The 20,954-nt window shown below is 39.6% G+C and overlaps 3 protein-coding genes across 3 annotated transcripts; all 3 read left to right on the forward strand.

The window, feature by feature from the left end:
- The first annotated feature begins 177 nt into the window (after window positions 1–177).
- On the forward strand, window positions 178–13,413 carry LOC113675787 (uncharacterized). The gene is made up of 13 exons (XM_027192392.2): window positions 178–700; window positions 2,109–2,390; window positions 2,695–2,885; window positions 3,099–3,332; window positions 3,604–3,836; window positions 4,509–4,708; window positions 5,311–5,479; window positions 5,653–6,486; window positions 7,149–7,250; window positions 7,660–7,935; window positions 8,993–9,141; window positions 9,981–10,661; window positions 11,075–13,413. The coding sequence occupies exons 1-13, from the start codon at window positions 626–628 to the stop codon at window positions 12,434–12,436; spliced, it is 4,788 nt and encodes a 1,595-aa protein (XP_027048193.2). The 5' UTR covers window positions 178–625; the 3' UTR covers window positions 12,437–13,413.
- A 621-nt stretch (window positions 13,414–14,034) lies between these two features.
- Window positions 14,035–17,434, forward strand: LOC113674938 (uncharacterized). The gene is made up of 3 exons (XM_027191433.2): window positions 14,035–14,551; window positions 15,445–15,713; window positions 17,000–17,434. The coding sequence occupies exons 1-3, from the start codon at window positions 14,075–14,077 to the stop codon at window positions 17,175–17,177; spliced, it is 924 nt and encodes a 307-aa protein (XP_027047234.2). The 5' UTR covers window positions 14,035–14,074; the 3' UTR covers window positions 17,178–17,434.
- Window positions 17,435–17,771: 337 nt separating this feature from the next.
- LOC113674925 (DEP domain-containing protein 7) lies at window positions 17,772–20,881 on the forward strand. The gene is made up of 3 exons (XM_027191422.2): window positions 17,772–18,489; window positions 18,859–19,492; window positions 19,972–20,881. The coding sequence occupies exons 1-3, from the start codon at window positions 17,876–17,878 to the stop codon at window positions 20,302–20,304; spliced, it is 1,581 nt and encodes a 526-aa protein (XP_027047223.2). The 5' UTR covers window positions 17,772–17,875; the 3' UTR covers window positions 20,305–20,881.
- The last annotated feature ends 73 nt before the right edge of the window (window positions 20,882–20,954 follow it).

A 20,954-nucleotide genomic window follows, 5' to 3' on the forward strand; every position in this document is an offset into this window, starting at 1 on the left:
GATAGCCCTTCCATCCCCTTTTAGGCGACCGAGGGTAATTTTTTAGCGTACGTGGAGGATAACATGGAGCTTTTATTACCGATGGGGCATGTGATTTAATAGTCTGCTAGCACTACCGCGCATGAGTATCTACAGCGCTTCTCTCGAGTTGAGCCTGAGAGCAGAGTGTGCACGCGAGAGATGCGAGAGGGTACTGGCAGGTGTGAGACCCTCGAACAGCCCCCACCGGTACGCTTCGCGAGAAGACCGCGAGATGCTCATCCAGCAACAATTGACTGTTGTTGGTTAAGGAAGGGGAAGTTATTCTGACGTTGATCCTAATGGCCCCCGTAACTGGATAAAAGAACTGAATTCAAGCCCTTTCTCAGAGTTTTCATTTTATTACGTAATAGCCGTATTAAGCCCTATATTTTTTACTAAGACCTATTTCTTTAGAGTGTATTGAAGCGGCTAATGGCCCAAATGCAGACCTTTTAATTGACCTTTGTCGTATTAGCATATTGGCATGGTGACCATATGGTGTTTCGTGCATCTACCTAACCAGACGATGGGTCAAGATGGCGTGATGCGGTTCGTGGAATGTGTCGTAGAATGTTTTAGCGTCATATTTTTTGCCCTGAGTTAGATGTTTTCGCCGCTAGCTCGAGGGAAAGCTAGTTGGGATGGCGATCTACAATGTGAAACGTACTCGGATCAAACGGTAAGACATGAACTGCTCTTTTTCTTTTGTTCACTCAGGTTTTGTGTTTATTGTGATTCGTATTTCACTGCAAATGCATGAATTCACGAAAGACAAAAGATCGCGATGTCGACGAAACGAGAGTCTTGAAAATATTTGAATTTTAATTTGGAAAAAAATATCGATAGACCGATTAAAAGAAGGAATAATGCTAAAGTAAAGGGCTATTTTTGAAGCAGCTTATCGCTGCGGTTTGTCATCGTGAAGAAATGCCAAGCTTGTTGCCTGATTTGTCAAACCTTGCAAGATGGATGTTTAGAATTTCTGCTAAGTTCTTGCTTCGTCTTAGTCGCAGCTTTCTCTTTATTGACGTACGAATTCTGTTCCCTTGTAGCTGAATTTCACTTTTTGAGGGTTCAAGGAAAGCAAAATATTATTGTTATATTAGAGGTACCGCAAATATAATCTTACAGTCAGACCCCCTGACTGAAAAGAAGGGGGTGCAAATTTAGACTTATTAATTATCAAGAACGTTACTTTTAAACGGGTGTTGTGGAAATCCTTATGGCGAAAGTAAGCCTTACAGCTGGTTAAGGAAATATGTCGGCTACTATTTCCAAGTTCTAATTAGAGAAGTTTGGATTACAAGAGATAGAGGATAACAAATGCAAACTTCAAGTTGGCTCAGTTAATTTTCCTTCTGTCCTAAAATTAATGAAATGTCACGATTGTTAATCCCTCAAAAAAGGCCCGAGCAAACAGCTTGATCAAGGACTAAACTGTCCGTGGACTAATGACTTGGCACTCATATTCCACTTGAGTAAAAATAATTTGTACAAAATCATTCTGTCTTTTAAAGGATGTTTTACAAGCCATTAACAATATAATCTGTTTCAAAACTAAACTTATAACTTGAGATCAGGCATTTAAAGAGTAATGGCTGATTGACTGGCAAATTTTGTCTGTGCATTTATAGTTTTTTTTGACCAGTGACATTAAGCAATTTTCAATTGAGTGTCAAAAGTAATCCAGTATTGCTTTCACTCAGTACATTGCTCTGTGATTGATCCAAAAACACTTACCCAAATTTTTTAACCAATCAGACTCAAAATGATAGGTGGTCTGAAATAAGAAATTATCACTGGTAATTTAATTTGGACATAATACCAAATATTCTGAGGCTAGGTCTTCAAACAGGTGAATTGTCAGTAGCTAGAGTGAGTTATTAATTAAATAAAGATATTATTTACTTTTCTTGAGCTAAGGATAAAGAAAAAAAATCAGTGCCTTGAGACAAGGAAAAAGTTTGGAGCCTATTGTTGTCTCTTGCCCTTCAGAAATGAACAAAAAACTTTCTCAAGGTCTATTCAATGACCCAGCTCAAGATTTTATTGCAATTCATGCTCATCAATTTTTTTCTTGTTACCAGTCCCCTATAGAGCCACTCCTACCTCATTTGACAAATCATTCATCATCTCGAAACAAATCAGCAAGATCAAGTGGCAGCCTCTTGTTGGAAGATGGACAACTTGCTCTCCCAAAGACATTTGTCACTCGTAAAGGTGCAATTCTTCTTTTCACCCCAAGTGATGAGGTTTGTAACCATAGTAATGAAGAGAGCCACTTCAAGAAAGAAAATGTTTTCGAGGCAGGCCTTAAACTCAGAACAGTAGGAAATCTAACCAACTCTGTGCTTGAGTTTGGGAAAGAGGTAAGATTATAAGATTCGGGGAGTTTAGATTTACTTATATCTTAGTGGTCAGAGAGATGGTAGGCAGATGTTAGAATGAATCTAGCCTTCTCAGTAGGCTGTCCTTTCTTCATTTTTCAGGCTCCTTGCCTGGAAAATGACTTTCCTTTGAACTCTCCTTGAGCTTGTCTTTGTGTGCCTGAAAATTCCCCCAAAAATATGCCTGCTCTGCAGGCTAGAACAAAATTTTTTGACTGTACTTTATCTTTAGAATTTCACAGCTGACTTTCAGATAATAAAATATCATTTTGTAATATCTAAACAGGAAGAGGAAGCCTGGGAAGGAGTATCACTCTATCCAAAGGAAGCATCAGAGAAAGGAGAGCAACCGAAGAGAGATAAGGCATCTTTCCTGAGATTTCTTCACTACCTTGACTCAGAAAACTTGACAGCTGATAAAAATGTTCAGCCAGGAGCTGATCCAGATTATTACCTTGAAGAGCTTAAAAAAGCAAGGTATGAAATACACAAGTCAAGAAAACACATTTGTAGTTCATAATCTAGAAAGAGCTTCCTAATAACATCTCTGTCTGTTTTTTGAGGGCCTTCATTTCCAAGTACTGGGATTCAAAATTTGACAAACTCTCCACGTTTTGGAATACACTAAAAGCTAAAAGAAATTTTTGATTATCTGCTTTTTAAGTAAGATCTATTTTCTTTGTATTTCAGGGGCCAAAATTCTCACAGAAGATTTCGATCACAAACTCCATTTTCCACAAGAACTTCATACTCTACCAACACTGCTTCTCACTACTCTCATTTTTTGGATGATGATGATGAGATAACTGGTATAATACAAGAATACATGAAATATGGCAAACCAGCTGGGTGGAGTCACAGCAAGGAACACTTAGAACACAGAATTGTTTCCTCTGATCACATGCCAGACATTGGAATGGAGGGGTAATTACTTCAAGAATTCAGAAATAAAGGAAAATAGAGAGGGGTGGTGATTTTTAAGCTTCTTCATTGGAATAATTTGGGTGCCTGGTAGAAATTTCCAAGGGCACACTAGTCAAACCTTTTATCATTGTTAGGGGCTCTATAGGCTAAGCAGAATAAGGGAGCTGAACTTCCTCTCAGTACCCTGAAAAAGTGATGGCTTAATTAGGTCTACTACCATCGTTGTTTACCTTATATTTATTATCCTTTCAATTACCTTCTCTCGTTCTAGTCGAGAAACTTTGGAAGACTTCTCCCACTTTTCATCGCCCGGATCAACCAGAACAAATCGAGGCAATACCATTACATTTTCGCCGTCCATGCCAAGTATGGCTTTTGGTTTTGCAACCCACGAAGCTCAAGACTCGATATCAAGACCCAAAACAGCTCCCATCCCACCCACCCTGGAGTCACCAAGGGCTAACCCCAGGATTACAAGTGGTAAACCACCCCCTCTCCCGAGAGGTCAGTGTTAGACGCGAACGCTGTTTATAGCTAATTGGAGCACCTCTGGAAATGTTTCGACTTAAATTCGCAACCGAAAAAGTTAGTATGAAAGGAAAGAAATTGATTGGAGAATTCAACCAATCAGAGTTAAACGTGAGAAACTCTGGTGTCATGTGCGGAAACATTTTGGACCATTAATTTTGCTTTAGCCATCGTTTTTTTTTTCGTTTTATGCCTATTGAAATGAAAAAAGATTTCCCTAGTTATCTCATTTAAAATTGATACAACCTGTCGAAGGTGTGCTTTTTGTTTGAAGCGTGTACAAATGTTGCTGTTGAGCGCGAGGCAAATTTAAGTGCGTTCTCTGTTTTTCCTTTTTAATTCGATAATCAGGGATTCTTTTTATCATAAATGATGTATGGGTGAAATCGAATCCGGTTCTGTTGGTGGACTTCCTCCTACAAGTTAAAATAATTGATGATACATTTCACTTTTCTCGCGATCATGTAGAAATCCGTCGTGGACTTGATCAGCTACTGACAATTACTAACGTTCCTTTAAAAGTCGATGAATTGTCGATTAAACTTACTGGCCAAATTGCGGCTGATTGGAAACCAACTAGTTGAACTGATACATACTAATAACAACTTGCACTTCAATTTCATCTCAGTACACAAATTTTTCTATTAGCACTTGGCTCGACGCCAAACCATCTTGACGAGATCATAAATGTTGACGTAGGCTTCGGTCGATTTCATCGACGAGGTCCCAATCCTAGAATGAGACTCAGTCGCAGTCCCTCGCCGTCTTTCCAGTTGGGATCATCCAGAGGAACGACGCCAGACTTTGCAACCAAGGTTCAACGCTCAGCCGTGAGTCCTGATGGAAAGGTATTGCACTGAGAGTTTTAAAAAGGGAAAAGAGTGTTGAGAAAGGGTGACGTGTAGTAATGACTTTTTTTAAGTGAAGCCCCAGATAGAACTTCTGCAATTCATTTAGATCCTAATACACCATCCCTAAGGATAAACTTTGTATACAAGAGCGATTCGCATGGCTCCCGTCTTTTAGGAGAATGGCTCCTGCTCAGGTTTTCGTGACGGGTCGTTGTATTTGTGAGAACATAACAGAATAGTTCTGAAAAGGGTTCGAACCCCGGAGTCGAGCGCGCTGACCATCAAGACGCGCCTATCAAAAACTCCAATTTTCTTTCATCTAGTTTGACTAAGTTTCTCCCGAAGTTAAAGTTTTTTCTTGAGACTATAAAACATTAAATGGGAGTGGCGTATTTTGTCGAAAGCTATGGTGAATATTCTAAACTGTTTTCCAAATACCGCCACAAAAGTGGAATCGCGAATAAAAAGTTTCGACCGATTCTTAAGCGATTGAAGCAATATTCCCTCTACCGCCCTATAGAAGAACTCAAGTGTAGACAATATAAGTGTGAAAATACACTTACTATAATTGCAGTCTTACCTTAACCTTTTTACCTTAGACCGAGGAATGGAACCGAATAGCAAATGTGATCGAGGAAGAAGACGAAGCTCCGTCACAATTCGATCAAACAGAAACTGGGAAGTGTTCTCGTCGACCATCGAGCGCTGCATCTCCTCGGAGTGGGAGAGAGGAGAAGGTTGGCATACTGAGGAGAGCTTCTAGTGCTGGTACGATTGATGGAAAAATAGTTAACCTTTTTCTCGGTCTTGCTTTGATAGTCGCGCAAATTCTTTATTGTTTGAAAACGAGAGCTCTGCCTTAACCGCGTTGTTCCTGGTGTTTCTGTGTTCTGTTCAAAACTTCAATGAAATTTGACTGAAATGAACCTCTTCTTTCACAGGAACAACGAACAGAATAACCCGCTCCAGTCTCCACTCTAGTCGTAGTGCAAGCTATTCCAGCGTATCACATTACAATAGGGGTCAGTCTGCAAGGTCACGTGACGTGGAACGTGTCGGTAGCTCTCCAGATTTGGCCGAAACAGACCGAGATGAGGCGTCACCGACGTGGCCTGGTGTGAGAGATGATTTTTTCATCTTACAAGACGACATGGCTGATCATGTCAACGGACATCAAACGGGGCGAGTTTCTGGAGATACCACGCATTCGGAAATGTCATCACAAGCCCGTGACAAACTTGTAAAAAGCCCTTCTCCTCCCCCAAGAAGTCCATCGGTTACCTCCCGAGTGGCTTCGGCGTCACCACGTTCGCCTTCAGTGCAATCTCGACACGAAACAATAGCTAAATCTCGAGGTTCATCGGCTATTTCTTCTTCCACCAGCGAGCAATGGCAAGATGCTATAAAAGCTGCTGCTGAAGAAGATGGTAGGAAATCGTCATCTTCCGTACGCGAGAGACATATCAGGAGTCGGCAAAGTGGTCCTGCGGAAGAAGAAGACGCACAAGATGGAACTGACATCGACACGAGGACATCGAGCGCAAAAACGGCTCAGGAAGGCACGGAAACGAGAGCGACTCTTGGAAGTGAGGCTGACCTGGCCCAGGTTTCCGAGACTATCGTTCGATCACAATCGGTGGTCGAAGGAGTATATGAATATTTGCTTCCAGAAGAAGAAACTGCTGACCAGGAATGGCCTTGTATCAGTGAGGGAGGAGAATTTGATTGGCCTGATGAAACAATTGAAAGTGATGACAAAAATGGCATCGCAGAAGGTAAGGGTTTTCTTTGAGCTTTGTGAGATCCTTGTTGAATGCTATGCGATTCGCTTACGAAGCTTCCGAAAGGATCTCACACAATTTAAAGGAAGTCTCAAACGTTTGAACGTGGAAGCGTTGGTACCAAGAGATTTCCCCTCCCAGATTCACTGCATAGAGCCGCTGTTTTGAGATCAGTGAAACCTCCGGTTTACCAAAAACTTGAAGCATCTGTGGTCGCTAACGGAATATAATACCTCTTAAGAAAGACCATCAATGGAAATTTTAGTTGTTTACAAAACTTGTTTTTGTTAAGAAATTGGGAAATTGGATTGTTAGGAAAAGGTAACTCGGGGAGACTCAAATGAATCGTGAAGTATATTTTGGATGAGTGTCGTTAAACCAAACCCAAAGAAACTGCAGCAACCGATCAGAAAAGGCAAATACTTCAACAAGCCAATGGCAATTTAAGGTAAAAAAGGATCTGGTTTCGATCGTGGAAAAGCGCGGTTGACCCAGTCGCGATTGGTCTTTGTTTTTCATCTGATTGGTTGGGGGATTGACATGAATTTTCCACATGAATCTCAGCTGCAAAAAGTAACCAAAGAATCTCGAATTGATTTCCACTCTCCACTGAAAATAGACTCACACACTGTATATTTCCCTTTTTTTCGTTGTAGAGCTGACTATTTCTACCCGTGATGGTCCTCCTGAGAAGGAATTTCCTTCTGCGCTACCTGTAAACACGAAGGGAAGCTCAGACCCAGGACCCGCTCAACCAGGTACCTAAGATCCCGTTTTTGTGAGAATAAACGTTTTAGACATTTTGATTTTAGATTGCCTGATTGAAGATTGGATCGCTCTTTGGACAAGAATCATTGAGGCACCTTTATCTCAAGTGCGGGCCTTTCCTGTTAAAACCAAGATGAAGAAGTTTTTTTTCTCTGTGATCGTGCGAAAGAACTTCAAACGTAGGATGTATCTCGTACACAGAAGTATAAAGGTCATCTGATAGTAAATAAGAAAATGTCAGTAGTCTTCGAGTGCAGTCTATCTCACTCCCCGACGAAGGAAACTTTGTGACGTTAGAGGTGCCTATTTTCGAAGATTGAGTAAACCCTTCCTCACTTGTTTTAAAACTATAGTAATTGTTATAACAAGAAAATGCGTTTTTTTTTCGTCTTCGAGTAGAAACTCTGACGGAAGCGACAGAACTTGAGGAGGAGCAACAAGAAACGCCAACAATAGAGTTGCACAAAGATGAGGCTCTGACGTCAGTACCTTCGCTTCTGAAGCCACATGAAAGTGAGACTACGCCGTCCAGTATCGAAACTCAGGAACTCAAAGAAACAGAAACTGTTGTGGTCCAGTCCTCTCAACCAGTGGAAAAATTTATCGCTGACACAGCGATACATGATGATAGCATCGCCGTTGTGCAAGACTCTGCTCTTCCTTCGCGCGTTAAAGGTAAGATATTTGGGTTTTCGCGAACAGACTGCTTAAAAAAAAAGCATAACTGTTTTTGAAAACAATGAGAATGTAACTCGAGAAAAAAACACTTTTCCTGAATTTACATCATTAATTTCTCTTTCTGCTTCAGGATTTGCTTCTTAATTTTGCCGAGTATTCCATAAACTTCAAATAAAATTTCATTTTGTCGCGATGAGTGATAAAATTTTCTTATGCTCTGAGCTTTCTTGATTGTTATATTTTTGGTGCGTTTGAATTTAAATTTACACATTTACATCTCGAGTGGGCATGGCTAGCTGTACAAACAGATTCTGCTGACATCTCAATCTCTTTATACAGATTTTCCTTCAGACAAACTCGATCTATGTACAAGGCAAGAACCCATTAGAAAAGGTTTATTCGATTCTGGATAATCGTTTTTCGTATCTTGCAAAAATGTGTAAAAAATTCCGTTCTCTGGTTTTTAACCGGAATTATTTATGAACACATTACACCATCTGTGCCTTTTGTGTCGGAGGCCTCTAAGATTTAATGAATGTCATTACTCAAATAATACATCCATATTGGGCGATAATGGATATACGGAACTAAACTGAAGAGGTTAAAAGAGTCCCACAAATTTCTTGAGTGCAAATCTATTTTTGTCAGCTAGCTTTTTTTAATGAAGTCAATTTAAAAAAGGAAAGTTACCAACAACACAGATATGCTAATTCTGTGAGTAAAATAATAATTCCAATCGGGGGTTTGAAGGGAATCCACATTAGGCATATCTGTCATGATAGTCGGTAAGGCGCTTTATTCTTTTAGACCTAAAGTGAAAGCTCTTTACTAAAAGATATTGTGACAGCCGATGTTGATAAAATGGTTACGATTAACAAAGTGTATCATACGTGTTTGAGTAAGTGCTTTGCGTTTTCCATCAGGAATTCAATTATGATTCGCTCATTTTTACCCAAACGTTCTAAAAACTGACAAATCTCTTCTTTTTTGATGCCCATGCCGCCATAATTTTTCATCAATTCTCACGTTTTCCTATGCCCTTAAATTTTCTCAGAAGTGAAGGATTCCCTACTGAGTGCACCAGAGAAACCAACATCCACACCAGCGACAGTACCTCGTTCCAGCTCTCCCGCGCCGATCAAAGCTGAACAAATACTCCACAAAGAACTTTTACCAGAAGCTAGATTAGAACTAGTCGGAGAGGTGCGTTTATTTTAATGTATATTTCCCTTTGCTTCCCTAAATTCTGTATTTTGGGTAGTGACACACTTTTGAAATAATCATTTTCTAGGACGAATTTTTAAGCACGTGCTATTCTGGAGGATCAGTTTAGCCGAGGTTTAATTTCCACTGATGTGATATGTACTTTACGATTCAGTCATAATTGACAGAATTTTTGCATGTGCAGCTTTCAATCATTTGAAGTGGCAAATACCTTTTAGAGTGATGGCTGGTCATGTTGCAAACGGCAAAACTGACGATACTTATAAACATTTCCATACATTTCTTGAAGTCGCTGCTAAGTTAGTTATCAAGGATAATCATTTGGCCGTCCGCTAAGCTTAGATTTTGTCCACCGACCAAACAACCACCACGACCAGAATTTTAGAAGGCAACAACAACAACATTCAAACGGTATGATTCAGGTCGTGAAAACGCGTGACTTCGAAGAATTTAAATAATACTTTTCCAATGCTAGATACTCTTTTGCCTATTCCACACGCTGCGTGAATAAGTGCCTGCGGATACACAGGATAGAGCAGCGGCATAACCCACCTCAAGTAAGGCGCGCGGAAATTTGAATCCGTGAACACAGCCCTCCCCCCTCCCACCTCCTTTGAAAAATCCTGGCCACGCCCCTGTTCTTTTCTACTTTATGGTAGTATCCTGTCTCCTTTACAATGCTCCATATCTGTATCCTTTTCTTTACTGAGAAATTTACTTTCGCTACCATTTACTAATTTACTACATTTACTACCATTTACTAATTTACTACATTACTACATTTACCATTTACTTTCGCTACCATTTATATCCAATAGGTGGACGATAATCGACCTCCTTCTCCCTATAAGGAAACCATTGACATCGAGAAATCGCGGCCATCGTCCCCAATAACAGAAGACCAGAGAAGTGTTCCCGTGAGTATCGGTGAGGCCGTGCGAAATTACATCGAGTCTGGGCAAGAGCCTCAAATTCGTGATAGGTCTACGCGAAGCCGTCGAGGTTCAGAGACTGGGGCTGAGGAAAAAGACATTGAAGCGAAAGCTGTGGAGAAGTCAAGCCTCTCGAGTATGGAAAAAGAAGCGATGAGTCCAACTAAACCTGAAGCTGTGAAACCTAAAATAAATAAGCAATCTAAACCCATCTCGTCAAACGTCATTGAAAAGCCGTTTGGTAAAAACAAGGCTGAGTCGAAACCTGATCATTCAGAATTGAATTTATTAAAAAGCGACGACAAGGCAAAAGAGGTGAAAGAACCAACAGACGAAGAAAGAGAAGCCCGCCGTCAGATAGTCAGCAGTTTGCTTAACAAACATGATGCGCCTAGAGATGGCAAACTGGAGTTGGAGGGTATTGGGAAAGAGGGAGAAGGAATCGATTCCTCTTCAGGAGGACTGGTCACTAGAACAAGTCCACTTGTAGCAGAGAAAAAGAACGATTTGTCCGATTTGGCGGCACTGGTTAATAAAAATAAGACACCAAGTAAACTTAAAGAAAGGGTAAGTACATTTTGATGGATGTAGCGAGAATTTTGACAAACTTCATGGGGAAATGACATGGCAAATAATTTTCGAATAAATTTCGTTCAGTTAGAACCTCCGTCTGTGTGGTGCTGATGAAATTGTGCATCAAGAGTTATCCCTACATTTTTTTCTTGCTAAAACGTTTGACCCCATTCCCATAAAGTACCCAGGGCTCTACGCTACGAGAAATTTTCTTAAGGCAGAAATTCAACTGTGTCAATTATAAACCAACAAGGCAGCTAAGCTCTTGGTCATGAGAAGGACCTATGCTGGCTTTAATACAAGCATAGAATGTCCATGTCCAATCTTAAGCCCCAAATAAATATTTTTGCCGAACTTAAGAATAAGCAATCGTAATTATAAAATATTTTCCGTCTGAATTATTTTAGAAAGCCGATTCGAAGAAGAAATCTGGAAAACATGGGAAATTTGCCAAGAAAAAAGATGAAATTACAGTAGATCCTGAAAACATAGATTTTGAAGCATTCAACACACCAGATATGTTAGATGGAATGGACGATGAACTACGTCAATTTATTCAGGAACAGAGTAAGGCCACGTCAGCTACTGATAATCAGCCAAGTAGTAGCGCTTCTGCTGTCAATTATACAAAAACGAGGAAGGAGTCTGTGCAGACCTTAGATATGCCGCAAGTTGCTCTAGAAGTTCCGCTCGACAAGAAAGACGCGCACGCTCCTTCCAAACCTATAAAATTGACAAAGAAGGAGCTGGCTAAAATCAGAGCGGACCAAAGGAAAGAGGAACGGAAAAAGAAGGATGAAGAGAAGAGAATGAGGGAGGAAGAAATGCGTTTATTAAAAGAGCGTGAAGAGGAGACAGCCTTAGCCAAAGCAGAGGCAGAAGAGAAGCAGAGAAATATCGAAGAAGAAAAGATGAAAAGATTGGTAGAGGAGGAAGAGGCGAAACAACAGGAACAAGAGGCGCTGGAGAGGTTAAAAGAGGCAAAGAGAAAGGCTCGTGAAGAACGAGAGCTACGGAGAGCAGCTGAGGCCGAGCGAAGGAGGCTTGAAGTTCAAAAGAAACGAGAAGAGAAGAAGAAACGAGAAGAGGAGCTAAGAGAGCGAGAGAAAGAACTTGAGCAGCAAAAAATGAATCGCGAGAAAAGAATGGCGGAAATTGAAGAAGCTCGGCGGCGAAAAGAAGAAATGGAGCGCTTGGAAGAAGAACAGAGACGTGAAGAAGAGAGGCTCCTTGAACTTCAAAGGGAAGAAGAAGAACGAATGTTGGAGGAGGAGAAAATACGCGAAGCAGAGGAGGAGTTGCGGAGGCTGCAGGAAGAGCGGGAGTATCGTGAACAGATGAGGCGAATAGCTGAAATGCAGGAAGCTAAGTTGAGACAGGAAGAAGAAGAAAGGTTGCGCAGGGAAGAAGCAGAACGCCAGCGGGCAGAAGACGAAAAGCGCGGGCGAGAGGAAGCGGAGCAAGAACGACTTCGAGAGGAACAGAGACGCATCGAGATGGCTCGTAGATTGGAAGCTTTAGCGCGTATGCGATCTGCTCAGGCGGCCGCGAGAAGGAAAGCGTTGCTGTTGAAGCGAAGAGAAGACAACGTGGAACGAATGCAGAGCTTGAAACACACACGTTGTGGACAGGGCATTACCAGAGCCTTTGTTTTCACATACTATACACACATACCAAGAAAGATTTGGGAGGTACCGATTGGCTTTACCAAGAAAAAGAAGGGTTTTGGATCACCCAGAAGAAAGCCTGCGCCGCCTAAACCGTCGTGATTATAATAGGGCATTGTGGTGGATGTCACCTGGGGCGTCTAGAGGTGACGATTAAAAAGATTGATCTCTGTCAATCAGAAAAAGTTTATTTAGGATATTATGAGTTTAAGAACGTCAGTTACAGGATTTTATTTTTACATCAAGAAAAGTATTACAACGCACCAAATTACCCTTCTTGACAGGGTATGCATCAGTACTAAGATTTGCGAGCCGGATGATAACGATCCTCGACATCGAGGTTCTTGCAATAGCTGTGTATGAGAGATCAGATTGCTAATCAAATCGGTGAACACTCTTGGAAGAATGCTGTCAGATTGAGCAGGAATGCTGCTAATTACCTCATCATTCCTTTTAGTCAGTTTTGTTATAAAATTATTTATAATTGTATAGGAACGATTATTTAATAGGGAAGATGCATACGCAATGGTAATACTCAAAACTGAGCGGACCTGAAGCAGTCGGAAACAAGGGTTCCAATTTTTTTTGGCTACACGATTTTGAGCTTTTGTTAAGTTTTCCATTTGCGAATTCAAGGAGAAACCGGCTCTCTAGATGCTATAAATTGGCCAGAATTATTAACGATGCCGCTGTTTCGTTGTCTTCACATCTTGACCAAAGAAAATCACGAACTGCCAATTATTTGTGTACATCGTAAAATTTTGAGCTTCAAGACAAAAGAGTATGACACACAACAAGCGCAATGGATCGTTCCAAATTAAATGAAATAATGGATCGTTAAAAAAATACATTGTAAAATTAGTGGAAATATTTTCTTTTCTTTTCTATTTAATGTAGGTTCTTTGTTACATATGATGCAGGAAAATCATTATTTAAGATTATTTTGAAAATTGAAGTTAAAACGAAATGATATATTTTTAGAGGTCATACAATGGAATGTAGTTTTCAGTCTATTTCTACAAAATAAACGGAAATACAACTGTCACAGCAGTCAGGCAGTGTATTATGTGTTCGTGCTACCTGTGTAGTGAGTTTCCTATTGATAATTGTACGTCGTTGAAAAGGGGTCAACTGTTATTGCCTTAAAACGTACGGTTTATACACCCAGCCAAGAGCACAGAATTTAAGGAGATGTATGAAATCTCCAAGAAAATATTTAGGCGATTTCAAAATTTTGGGACTAAATGCCCGTGGTCGCAGCTTCTCACCTAATCGAGTGCATGAACAACCAACAACCACTCTGTAAATGGGGAAAGTGGACATTGGTAGAAAGGTTACTACTACGGATACAAAGTTCGCATGAATAACTTCGCATTATTGTTGAGAAGTACGGATCCGAAGCCGTAGTAATTACTTTGGATCCGTAGACTGGACTATAGGACTTACGGTCTATCATTTAAAGACTGTACCCGTAGTCATCATCACTTCTGTACCAATATCCAATTTTTCTTTTTGTTAGAAGTGCAGTTACAGGCCAGCGTATTCTACAACTTCACAGGCAAATTTTGTATGGGAATGAGGACGTCTCCTTCCCCACCCACCCCACCCCCCTTTATTACCTGTGTGCGAACACGGTTACCCTTTACATGATGCCGCTGTATGAGCCCATATCATCAATAAGATTATGTAAGACTACGTGATTTGTCCAACGAAGCCGGAAGCACTTTAGATTTTCCAAAGATGTACAAACGACTCAGAATACAGGGAATCAAAGCTTTAAAGGATTTTGCAGATTACACTAATATGAAAAAGAAAGCCTCAAGGGCGTGCTCGACCCACAAAGACGAGCCGCACAATAATCCTGGACTTGAGTCTCCCAGTGGCACAACCCGCACATTTGTCTTACCGAGTGACTATTTTACTCGAAATGGCCAAATTCTGCAGCCGTGTAAGTTTCCAGGGAAAGTTCACATCGTCCAAAATGAGGTAGACGAACGGCGACTGGTGGAGAATGGTGAAGTCTCTCAAGATTTCCAGAATCAAGACGCTCTCGGACTAGATACAGAGTCTGTGCAACGTCTGAACGCTTTGCCAAGGATCACTTTGATTCAGTTGGCCTCAAAGAAAAATGCCGTTTTATGGATATGTAATCAGGGGAGCTTTCGCGAAAAACTTCCGCCATATTTGTTATCCCTTTTTCGTGGAGACGCGTTGAAGGTAAGGTGAGCCAGTGACTCAGTATTAGTCTAGCAAAACATGGGATCAGGGTGAGGGGGGGGGGGGTTGGTTTTGTAGTGGTGGGGTGGGGACACTGAGGCTATGAATTGGGCTGCTGAGGCTTTGAAACCCTGGCCATGTTTAAAAAAGAATACCTTCTCTTTAGGAGAATGAATAATGATACATTCATTATCAATATTAATAATTATGTATTCTAAACAATAGTTAGTCTACAGGGTAAAACTACAGAATACAGGGTCACTCATTAACATCTCATTGAATCACAATACGCCCTCTTGAGTTCTGCCTCGTTCCTTGAAGCATGCTGGCAAGGTGGACCTCAGTGGCGTTGTATTCTCTAGTTGCATGGTTTATAAACTTATCATGGACATTTCTCTCCCTTTTGGCAAGGTTTGATGTGTATTTGAAGATATCTGCAGCACAAAGTTCCTACAGACTTGAACAAAAAGTAACAAAAAGAACTATTACACAACCAATTTTAAATGTGCAATCTCTTATATTCCAATAGGAGGCAAAAACTTGGAGAGCTTTTTTAAGTCTTTGTTGAAGAAGAGAGAGAGAGTGACTAATCTATATTCTCTCTGTGATAATATTATGTAATTTCTGAGTTGTTAGTAGGCTAGCATCTTTTTGATCTCATAATATCTTCTCAAATTGTAAATACACAGCTCAAACATGGTGAGATATAATTAATCAAGGAAATTAAATTCCTCCCTTTAATGGTAGATTTCAATTTTAGTCAATAGATTTGTTTTAACACCAGTATGCTGATTAAGGCATCTAAAATGGACCCATTGCTTTTGTTAGAAGACATTGTGTAATATTTACTATTTAGAGTTTGGAGATGACTTTTTTTTTTCCACATGTAACAGGTGGGGCATGCCATCTCTCTTGATGCAAGCTTGATTCAGAGTCAATATGGAGAGTGCATAAACAATATGGTAGACACCCTAATCTGGGCCCGTGAAATGAACTGCTACCCATTGAGCTTAAGAGCTATGTGTGCTATTTTCTTTGATGAGCTGTTATCTAAACAAGTTGGAAGGTCTGACTGGTCACAGACAAAATTAACTGAAAGGCAATTATTCTATGCTGCCACAGATGCTTGGATATCACTCAGGGTATATAAAGAAATGAAGAGGTATGACGTAATTGCTTGCATGTTGCCAACACTTCCTATCAACTGACTGTGAGGTCTGCCCATTACTTTCTCTCTCTCTCTGGCAAAATAATTATATTAATTAATTATGAACTTAACTTGCTATAATTCAAATTTGTCTGCATTAGATGTAGATTTTTCATCTTGGTCATCAAACCGGAAAGGACTGGAAGATACTTGCATTCACTGTTCTTATTCACTTGTTCTTATTTTTTCCTTGGGTTGGAAATTGAATCTGGTTTTCAAAAGATTAAATTTCTTATTTTCCTTATTCAAGGCTCTGATCATAACTGTTGTACGTCAAAAAATTTTAAACCAAAACAAGCATTTGAACCACTGAACATATTTGGCATGCAATAATAACTATATTAAATCCTCCAAATTCTAATACAGTCTACTAAGGGAGAATCAGCGAGTGCTATTGTGGTTTTTAGAGGAGAAATAAAAAGGGAAGGCTGAGGATTAACTTTATTTTCACATTTACTTTAGAATGATATTCTTTGGGATGTCTACTTACCCTTTCACTGGTCAAAGCTGAGTCTGGTCTTGTTTCCTAAATATTTTTTGGGATGAGTGCAGTGTCCTTTCTTCAACAGCCACATCTTCTTTACCTTAGAAAGCTTACCCTTAAGCCTTAACACCCTAATATGAGTATCTATATTATCCTTACTCTTCTCTATACAAACAAATTAAGGGGTTAAGTTTCAAAAGATACTGTCATGTTGCATTGAAGGGAGCATATTAGTATTATCAACTGAATTGATAACATAAATATGCCCCTGTAAAGAGTTTCAAAGCTGGTGTTTCAAGCATTAGCCCTTCTTCAGAGCCAATGGATGCTCTGACAAAGGGCTAAAGCTCAACACATCAGCTTTGAAACTCTTTGCGATGGCCTATTTTCATTATCAACTCAGTTGATTATACCAAATTACCCAGTTCTTCTCAACACATTTCTTTTGGTACTGACAAAGAGAATTTGCTTAACAATCAAAGCCTCATAGGTTGGCTGTCATTTACTTTATTCTCCTGACTTTCATGTTTGATTCAGTGTTGATACTGTAATAAACTAGTCACAGGTGGGCTATAAAAGGGGTCAAGGGCTCCACTCTGTTCAACTGAAACTTTGAGAGGATGTAGTGCTCAAGAAAATTTTTGAGATACTTATATCTTATGAATTATTATGATTTTCTATGGTGAATTAAGTTTTGGTTAATCAAGACAGCTGGAGCACTCAAAATGCCCCTCTCTTTGTTAATTTCTTTAAACAGGACAGCTAAAGTAAACAGACTGCCCCTTTCTCCACCTCTTGAGTCAACTATGGATGTGTTCAAGACAATGCAATTAGCTAAGTCTGAACGAAAGAAGAGAAGATTGATAAGAGAGAGACAGAAGAAGGAAAAACAGGCCAGCCAAAGTAAACAGATTGCCCCTTTCTCCACCTCTTGAGTCAACTATGGATGTGTTCAATCAATTCAGTTAACTAAGTCTGAATGAAGGAAGAGCAAATTGATAAGAGAGAGACAGCAGAAGAAAGTAGATGAAAGAGGGCTTTGAGTGACAGCTCAGAGAATTGACATGGTGATTTGAAAAGAATCTAACCAAGTTTTTTCTCATCTCTAGGATACAACTTTTCAAAAGTCCTTTCCATTATGGTACAAGTAACAAAACTTAAAAATTCTCTATTAAAGTATTGTTTATTGTGAGCAATTGTCTGTTTATTTGTCAGAAATGATGTGGTTTATTTTAATGCTGTAGCTTTTGCCCTAAGCGGCATCCATATGTTTACACACAAGCACCATGGGGGCAGCTACCATTGTAGACTGAGGGACAAAATCTGGGACCCCCTCGATTTATTAAGAATTCCTGAAAAATGCATTTTTAACATGGAAATAAAGAGGTCATTCAACTGACCAAGTTGGTTTATGTAGAAAGATTTCCTCCGTGTTGTAACAAATTGAGTATCGCTTACGACAGCGTAGAGGACAATTTATTGTTGTCTTTTCCAGTATTTCTCGTTATATGCAAATTAAGCTTGTCACATGTCTTGGCGGTTGATTCAAACTTTCTAAATTTTTTACTTGTGCCCGCGGCGTGTACCAACGGCGTAGAGATTCCTTTTGAGGGTTTGAAATTCCATAGGCATTATGACTGAAAACAAACCCGTAAACTACCGCGGTAATGGAGATGTAGCTGAGCACAAGCCTTTCAGAGCAACGAAAATTTGGAACGATCTCATCGCACATCTTCGAACCCAAGTCGAGCCACGTCGAAGGCGGTGGAAGTTTCAGTATTACGAGAATTGTTTTCGTGGTGGAGATGTTGTTGAAGTACTCCATTCTTACATTCAGAGCAATCCACTATTATCTAAAGAAGCCACTCGCTCCCAGGTCAAATCTTTATGTCAGATTTTGGTGGAAAAAAGAGTAATCGAGTGTGTTTGTGTTGACAGCAGTAAAAGAGACACCTTCGAGGAAAACAACAAATTGTACAGATTTTCGTCCGGAGATGGCCCCCTGGAACACGTATTTCCTTCCCCCCTTCAACAGAAACAGAAAGTAAATAGAAAGAGGAGTCTTCTTGGTGAAAAGGAGAGGAAGCCAGCGAGCAGGAGAAAGTCAGTGAGTTTTACACCAAAGGCTCAAAAACGATTCGCTGATCTTCTCATGTCCTCAGAATCTCCTGAAATTTTTAACACAAGGACACATGAAGCACCAAAGAAACGAAGAAGGCTTAGTCTTGACCCTGGTCTTATGATGAGGTACAAAATGTTACTAATTGAATTTTAGTTTTCGTCTTTTATTTGCCTTATTTACAAAATACAAACAATTTATTTACAGCGGTTATAGCTAGAAGGCGAGAAGACCCAGGAAGCCACCGGGCTTGTAAAGAAACTTCCATGCCTAAGATTCAAATGCGACTCTGCTTTGTAGGGCATTGGTGGATATCTCAGTGTAACTAGAAGTAGTTTTGGTTGCTAAACCAAAGTTTTCCTATAGTAAAAAGATATGGCAATTGAGACTCGAATTCGTGTTAATAATTAACTTATTATGTCCTAGGCTATATGTTATGTCTGGCAGCATTATTAAGTGAAGTTGTTGATTTATGCTGAAATTCTGTCTTCGCACAGAAGGAACAAGTCAACCATGTTCCCTGATTCAACTGATCAAGCAGATTTGACAAGCAAAGTGTGGTTTGAAGTGGCTCTATCACAACTCCTTAGACTTACCGATATTCCTTTTCTTGAGGACATATTGACCTTGCCATTGACAGATAGGAGAACTGGATTTCTAGCAATCCACAATAGTGTCCAGGAACCTTGTATTCATAATGATAGCCAAAACAAGGAGAACATTAGCAATTCAAAGTCAAGCAATGTTTGGGTTACAGCTGGCATGGAGTGCATTGAATTGCAAAAAGAATGTCCTTTAGCACAACATGGTGAAGACAGCTATTCAAATTTGAAGAACATTGATAAAGCACAAATTCACCAGCTTTTATCAGAATATTATGGATCACTAGAGGACTCATTGATTCCTTCGAACCTAACTGACTTGGTGGATGGTATTCTCTCAGTTCTTGTCAAAGACTGGAAAAAGACTGCAAAGTTTCTGCCACTGTTGGTTATGATGCTTGGAGAAAGTCAAAGGAAACACCTTAGACATTTGTTGACTTTTATTGGAACAACTGAGGGAACAAGCAATGGAAGGTTTATTGTGAAGAAGTTCATGAGTGCTATCTTACCAAAAGATGTTAAAGATAAAGTGAGTTGCATTTAGTCTTTGTCCTACTGAATGAATGATGGGGAAATGTTTGAAGCTAATTTATTTATTTATTTTTTTAAATGTATAAAGTGCGCAGTTAAGTTACCTTAAACTTCACAATCATGACCAACCTCACAGAATCAGGTACATTGCTTTGAATCCTTCATATGAGAGGAGTCCAGTGACTGCCAGTATGAATTGATTTTAATGGGATCCAACATTAAAAATATGTCGGGGGTTCAACAAAGTTTCTTTATTTCTTGGGAAGTGGAAAGTACATATAAACACAGAGGATGTGACAATTTTTATTGCTACTTGGGCACAGACATGCTTATTGTTTTAGTGTTTTGTTGATTAGGTTTCTTGCAGTGGAATGGAAGTGTAACAGGTGCAATTGGGCTGCTCTTTGGCTCATATAAGTGCTGCATATAACATGAGCCTCACTTGATGGAAATATCGAATTTTTTTCTCTCTCATAGGGGTCAGGCCATAAATTGGTTTCACTAATGGTGAGGAATCAGTGCCACATGTTCAAAGTACCATCTGAACTTAAAGAGAAATTAAAAAGAAATATCTTCTTTGCTCAGAGGGATATTTGCCCATCCTTGCCTTCCACTGTTTGTCAACAAATGTCTCTTGAAGAATACAGAATGCAAGCAAAGCAAACAACAGGTGAAGCCTTGAACAAGCTCATGCTCTTTATCATTGAAAACCTACAAATGAGTGTAAAAGAAAAGGAGGAGCAGCTTAAGCTTTTTCAGAAACACCATAATGACTTGTTTTTACAGCAGTTTCCAAATGGACAGTTGTGAAAAGAAATAGCTCTTCTAAACTGTTTCCAAATGGAAGTGTCCAAGTAACAAGTATAAGGTTTTGCTGTAATGCTTGGAATAGAGAAAAAGGCCAAAATCCCAGAGATGAATTGATACAAGTGTCTTAAAATTCTTGTTACATGCAGTTGAGCTTGGCCAGTGGAATATTTTCACTCCCACTAGGGTCCCACTAGCCAAAGTTTTGGTTGAATGATTGATCACTATTTAAGTCTTTAAATTTGTTAGTAAATTATAGCTGAAAAATACATTTGAGCAGGAAAATTATTCAGGGAGGTAACTTTAAAATTTGAACTCTTAATTAAATCATATATTTAATAGTATTTAAAAGTTACTATTTATTGAAACAAAAAAATGGGGTGATGTATTGAAAAAGGTTCATGTATTTGTTGAGTATGAGTTTCCATTGATGTACTGTTTGGGTGGATATCACCATTCATCCTCACCCTCCTTGATAACTTCATGTATTTAGAATAGCCTTAGGTTTGCTAAATTCTCAGGCAGTGGGGGCTGTGAAAACGAAAATGGGAAAGTCAAAATAAAACAGTTATCCCTCCAAGTGGTGTCTCTTGTTTATACTTCAACTTTTGTGCTTGTTCTTACTGTTCAGTTTTAATGAAAAGTTTAACTTA

The sequence above is a fragment of the Pocillopora damicornis genome, chromosome 2, assembly GCF_964200805.1.
Source record: "Pocillopora damicornis chromosome 2, jaPocDami1.2, whole genome shotgun sequence".
In the NCBI taxonomy this organism is placed as follows: Eukaryota; Metazoa; Cnidaria; class Anthozoa; order Scleractinia; family Pocilloporidae; genus Pocillopora; species Pocillopora damicornis.

Bases quoted from the DNA above. Each gene is read 5' to 3' on its own strand.
- LOC113675787 (XM_027192392.2), top strand. From the start codon at position 626: ATGTTTTCGCCGCTAGCTCGAGGGAAAGCTAGTTGGGATGGCGATCTA. The intron at 6,487-7,148 runs GTAAGGGTTTTC...TTTTCGTTGTAG, and splicing joins CAAAAATGGCATCGCAGAAG to AGCTGACTATTTCTACCCGT. The intron at 10,662-11,074 runs GTAAGTACATTT...GAATTATTTTAG, and splicing joins CAAGTAAACTTAAAGAAAGG to AAAGCCGATTCGAAGAAGAA.
- LOC113674938 (XM_027191433.2), top strand. From the start codon at position 14,075: ATGTACAAACGACTCAGAATACAGGGAATCAAAGCTTTAAAGGATTTT. The intron at 14,552-15,444 runs GTAAGGTGAGCC...CACATGTAACAG, and splicing joins TTCGTGGAGACGCGTTGAAG to GTGGGGCATGCCATCTCTCT. The intron at 15,714-16,999 runs GTATGACGTAAT...TTCTTTAAACAG, and splicing joins GTATATAAAGAAATGAAGAG to GACAGCTAAAGTAAACAGAC.
- LOC113674925 (XM_027191422.2), top strand. From the start codon at position 17,876: ATGACTGAAAACAAACCCGTAAACTACCGCGGTAATGGAGATGTAGCT. The intron at 18,490-18,858 runs GTACAAAATGTT...GTCTTCGCACAG, and splicing joins GACCCTGGTCTTATGATGAG to AAGGAACAAGTCAACCATGT. The intron at 19,493-19,971 runs GTGAGTTGCATT...TCTCTCTCATAG, and splicing joins CAAAAGATGTTAAAGATAAA to GGGTCAGGCCATAAATTGGT.